The 5,333-nt window shown below is 35.2% G+C and overlaps 1 protein-coding gene across 1 annotated transcript; it reads right to left on the reverse strand.

Annotated features, from left to right (window-relative positions):
• Window positions 1-660: 660 nt before the first annotated feature.
• LOC104247833 (uncharacterized) lies at window positions 661-4,919 on the reverse strand. The gene is made up of 5 exons (XM_009803957.2): window positions 4,713-4,919; window positions 3,476-3,560; window positions 2,512-2,625; window positions 1,007-1,108; window positions 661-911 (listed from the first exon to the last, which is right to left on the reverse strand). The coding sequence occupies exons 1-5, from the start codon at window positions 4,796-4,798 to the stop codon at window positions 867-869; spliced, it is 432 nt and encodes a 143-aa protein (XP_009802259.1). The 5' UTR covers window positions 4,799-4,919; the 3' UTR covers window positions 661-866.
• Between the last annotated feature and the right edge of the window lie 414 nt (window positions 4,920-5,333).

The following is a 5,333-nucleotide window of genomic DNA, read 5'->3' on the forward strand; positions in this document are numbered from 1 at the left end:
TAGTTATACAGTCAAACTTCTTTATAATAGCCTCGTTTGTTCTAATACTTTTTGGCTGCTATAGTGTAGTACTGTTATAGAGGACATATATTCTAACATAATATAAAAATCGAATCCGAGAAAACTTAATTTTTATAGTGAACAGTTATTATATAGGAATGATGTTATAGAAGTCTCACTGTATTATATGATAGTTTACTTCTTATATTTGAAGAAAATACTACTCCATAAAAGAGAGTACATTAATAAAACATTATTGGGCCTTACAGTTTGATGTAAGCCCATAATGAGAGAGATTGCTCTTGTAGTCACTCTGAGGGGTGCTATTTAAAATATAACCAACATTTACTATGTATTTAAAATATAACCACAACTTTAAAAGAGTGGCAGAGATTCACTTCTTCAATCAAGATGAGAGAATGGAAACAACTTTGTCAACAATCACTTAAAAAAAAGGCAACCTGGTGCACTAAATTCCTGCTATGCGCGGGGTCTAGGAAGGGCCGGACCACAAAGATCTATTGTATGCAGCCTTACCCTGCATTTCTGCAAGATGTTGTTTCCACGGCTCGAACCCGTGACCTCCTGGTCACATGACAACAACTTTACCAGTTGCGCCAAGGCTCCCTTCATCTTACTAAATGAACTGAACTCCAAAAATAATCGACAACAGTAATGATTTATGCATTTTATTGACATTTCCCATGAAAGGAAAGATATACAAAATTGTAGCCATAACATATAAAGAATGCAGAAAATTGAAAACCAAAATACTGCACAAGAATTAGCAGTTCCCACAATCTCCATTTTTTGTGTTAAAGAGTGATTTGATCATAGTTTATTTGCTTCCTCATCTCGACTTGTATCTATCTCGTAAATATCCCAACGACTGCAGCTAAGTAGCTCGCCAACTGTTAAAAAAATAATTCGGGGGGGGGGGGGGGTAAGTTAAAGTTTCATTCATATGTAACTGCCATTGAGCTTGGATGCGCTTTAGTATTCTTACCTGAGACGGAATGCTGAGTCCGGTGTGTCCTTCAATGACTAATCCTGCTGTAAGACCAATCATAGCCCATGCACCGTTAATTGCTTCTATTTGTCGCCGTCTCTGTAAAATAAGTCAGAGCCGAGAGTGTAGAATTGATGTAACATTAGAGTCTTATATGAATATGTGAGTTCTTTACAGTAGAAATTAGAAATTGTGTCTAGAACGGGATGTTGTAGAGTAGACAATGGCAGGGATATTTTGTGCTATTTTTGAGAGGGGTAGATCTGGAATAATCTCCCCTGGCTTGTAATTCTCACAGGTAATTAATAAAATTTTCTAATTACAAGAAAAAGAAAAAGAAAAAGAAATGATGTAACAGTAACAAGTTTCAAAAACATCGGTACAAGCAGGGGCAAAGCTAAAGCCTATCAAGGGCGGTCAACTGACCACCCATCGTCGAAAAATTACGTTGTGTATATATGTAAAATATTAGGTTTTGGAGGTATATAACATATATTGAACACCCTTTGTCGAAGAATTTTTTTCACTTCTTTCAAGTTTGAACACCCTTGGAGAAATTCATGGCTTCGCCACTGGGTACAAGAATCTTCAAGGTGGAAAGGACATCATACTCCGGCTTCTCAAACTTAAGTATGCCAAAGTTACATAAGAAACAAAATGAAACTTGTACAAGAATTTACATAAGAAATGAAATTGAACTATGCAATAGCCAATAACAAGGAAAGTGAACTATTTCTTTGTCTAGCAAATGAAGATCTCAAACATTTATCCGAGGTACGATAAGGCGGGGTTTATGTTAGGCGACTTTAGCATGTAATGAGTACTTCCTAAATCATTCCCCTCTCCCCCTAGCGCACCCCCCACCCGCTAAACAGATTATGATAGAAACTTCATTCGATGTTTTCTAGGAGTCTTTTCGTCTTGTCAGTGATATGACCGTAGCTTCTAATGCTATATATGTAATATTAGACCGAGATGAGCTTAATGGAGCGACACAGAAAGTGAAGATTCATATCGCCTATCCCAGCTTGCTTGGGATTGAGGTATAGTTATTGTTGTTGTCATAAATTACGATAGAAACTTCATCTGACACTCCTACAATTAACTATAACATGCATAAAACAATAGGCCCGTTACTATATTGGTGACTCCCTCAAGGTATTATATATTTTCCAACTTTCAAATCTTCCGAACTTTAACTTGGCAGAATTAAGCACTTGTAGGAAATGACTTACCTAAACGTTAGAGACGATTTTTCTCAGACAAAAGTGGAATTAAACTAGTAGCATCACATTCAATGCCCGAGTTTACTAACATTACAGAGATGCGAGCAGGAACATTAATTCAATAGCCTATACTCAATCTAATTAGAGGCAGATAAGAGTCGATAGTGCCAAGTCACAGAGATTCAGTACATTTCTAATGTTTACACATTTAATCGCAGTAAGATTTGGCTAACAAAATAGTAATCACACGTTGCAAGAAAATGGAGGTTCACTCACTTGAAATCTCTCTTTAGCTTTAATTTCTTCCATTTGCTTTGCAGCTAATCGCTTGGCTTCTGAAGGATCCACCATGATCACTTCCTTCTTTACTCTCTCTTTCCCCGGAGATACCTGCAGACAAAGAAGTTTTCATTTCGAAGCTCTTAATAAATAACGACCTCGAGTAACTATGAAGATATTTCCATGTTACAGCATATAGTAAAGCGTGAGATTGAGAACTCCAAGGAAACTTGGATAAACATCATAAGCGTAGTACTAGGTTTGAGACTTCCGTGCACCATAGTATAAGGGCAGCCCTGGTGCATTAAGCTCCCGTTATGCGCGGGGTTCAAGGAAGTGCCGGACCACAACGGTTTATTATATACAACCTTAACCTGCATTTTTGCAAGAGGTTGTTTCCATGGCTTGAATCTGTGATCTTCTGGTCACATGTCAGCAGCATTACCAGTTACGCCAAGGCTTCCCTTCATCATATTATATGAAATGTAATTTTTCTTATTTCTAAAACTTAAGTAGACTTTAAATTGTACACCAACTTGGCATGTGCACCAACTTCCGAAGATAAAGGTCAATGAAACCGTTGAAACGTCAAATGTCGAACTCCTCTTCTCTGATACCATGTTGTTGATAGTTAGCTATCGAATCCTCTATCTATTTCACTCTATTCAAGTCCATATCATTCCAATACAAACCTCAATTAACTAATCCAAAAATTTCTCCTAATTCGGAATAGGACTGATAAAGCATGATTAATGGCTAACCTTTCGAAGACGAAGATATAATAGCTCATATAACAAGAAAGTAGAAGCAAGCCTTACTAAATTGTCGTTCACATAATTTTACCACATGTCACAGACATAAAAAAATTATCTTTTTTCATTAGTTAAAAATATTTGAGCTATTCAAACCCATTATACTAGTACTAGTATTACATACATGGAAGAGCCTTCATAATGCATACATTAGGATTAGCCAGGACGCGAATTGCTTGACTCCTGGTTCTCGATGAAGCCAAGCCAGTGTTGTGCAGATTCCCGCATTCAAATCTGACAAAGAAACGCTTCTTTAAAAGGAGGAAACGGAATAGTCATATGATAAAACTCATGGGCAATGAGGCGCACGCTTTAGTGCCTTGCCTACACTGAACCGCAGCTTAAGCGATGCGAAGCGCTCTCCCTGAGCTTTAATGAGCTTCAGGGCTTTAGCGCACATTAAATGAGCCTTTGATAACACTGTTTAAAAGGAGCAAAACCGAATAGTCATGTGATTTTAACGTTCACCATTCTATCAGCAGAATATTGAGTGGAATGCTGAATAACAGAAAGGCGATACTACCGCAGAAAGAGTTCTGCCTATTTTTCATAACAAAATACTACAATGCTCGACAGAGAAAAATAAACATTGAGATAATGCATCGAAGTTCTTTCTTCTTTCCATCATAACTCAGCATATTTTCTAATAAAGTTAGTGAATATTACTCCACCTGTTTCAATTTACATGACACACTTTCCTTAGTAGTCTGTTCCAAAAAGAATAACATATTTTTATATTTGAAAACATTTTACCCATTCTTACCCTTAATAATAAAAAGCTTTTATAGCGACACAAATATAATGATACTCTTCTCCTTTTTCTTAAACTTCGTGTCGAGTGAAACTACCTCACACAAAGTGATAAAGAGGAATTATTATATACAGAAAGCTTCCATCTTTAGGGAAAATTACTATAGAAGGAATAAAGTTCATACAGAATTCTTATTTTTCCTTCATAGAAATTCAAAGCTTCAATTCTATTTCCTCAATTAAGTGTTCCAATATTCAGACCATCACACTGAAGTTTCAGCAAGCTTACCACATCAGAACATCTCAAATTCAAATTCACATACACATACAATTAAAATGAATAATTAAGGCCCACATCATCATAATTTTTCAACCAAGAGTAAATCTTTTTAGAATTTTACATACAAAGACAATTTGTAAAAATGAAAAATTAAGCAAATAAACACTTTTAATGAACAATTTAAAGACTGAAATTGCTCTAATAGACAAAAAAATATAACACTGAAAACCGGTAGTTAGGTAAATAGTAAGCAAAAATGGGAACTACCCACAAAAAATTAAGATCAATATTACTTGTCAAACATAAAAATAAAAATAAAAAGATTGATTCTTGAATAATAGCTTAAAAAAACTTACTTTTTGACAGCTGAATTATGAAATTCTGAGAAAGTTAAAGTCTTTTCCTTAAACTTGAGCCCTCCATTGATAGCTTGAAGCATCATCTCTCTCTCTCCCCCTCTCTCTCTCTCTCTCTCTCTTGTTTTAATTGGTGAAGTAGGAGAAAGAAGTTCTATGTGGCGAGTTCTTTGCCAACTATAATATTTTGGTTTTTCTTTTTTCCTTATTGGTATTTGGTCAGCATTTGAGTAGCATCATCTTCTACAAAATTTGACGGATAATATCACTTGAGCTCCCTAAAGATCCTAGTTATTAAAATTGGCTCCTAAAGATCATGGTTATTACAAATAGGCTCCTAAAGATCTTTTTCCCCCCATCTGAAATACAAGATGCAAAATTAGGCTTGACAGTTAGTATAATACTTAGGAGTCCATTACTCAAATGGTCACTCAACTATCCCAAATTATCTATTAAAGTCACTTTTTTGTTTGTAGCAACAAAGTCACTTAACTATGGCTATAGCACTCAGAAGGTCACTCAACTAGATTTTTCAATATTTTTATTGTCAAATACCTATTTTACCCTCTAAATTATCAATTTTTCTTTAAATTTTTAAATATTATAATTTTCTCTTTTTAA

This window comes from Nicotiana sylvestris, chromosome 11 (assembly GCF_000393655.2).
Source record: "Nicotiana sylvestris chromosome 11, ASM39365v2, whole genome shotgun sequence".
NCBI lineage: Eukaryota > Viridiplantae > Streptophyta > Magnoliopsida > Solanales > Solanaceae > Nicotiana > Nicotiana sylvestris.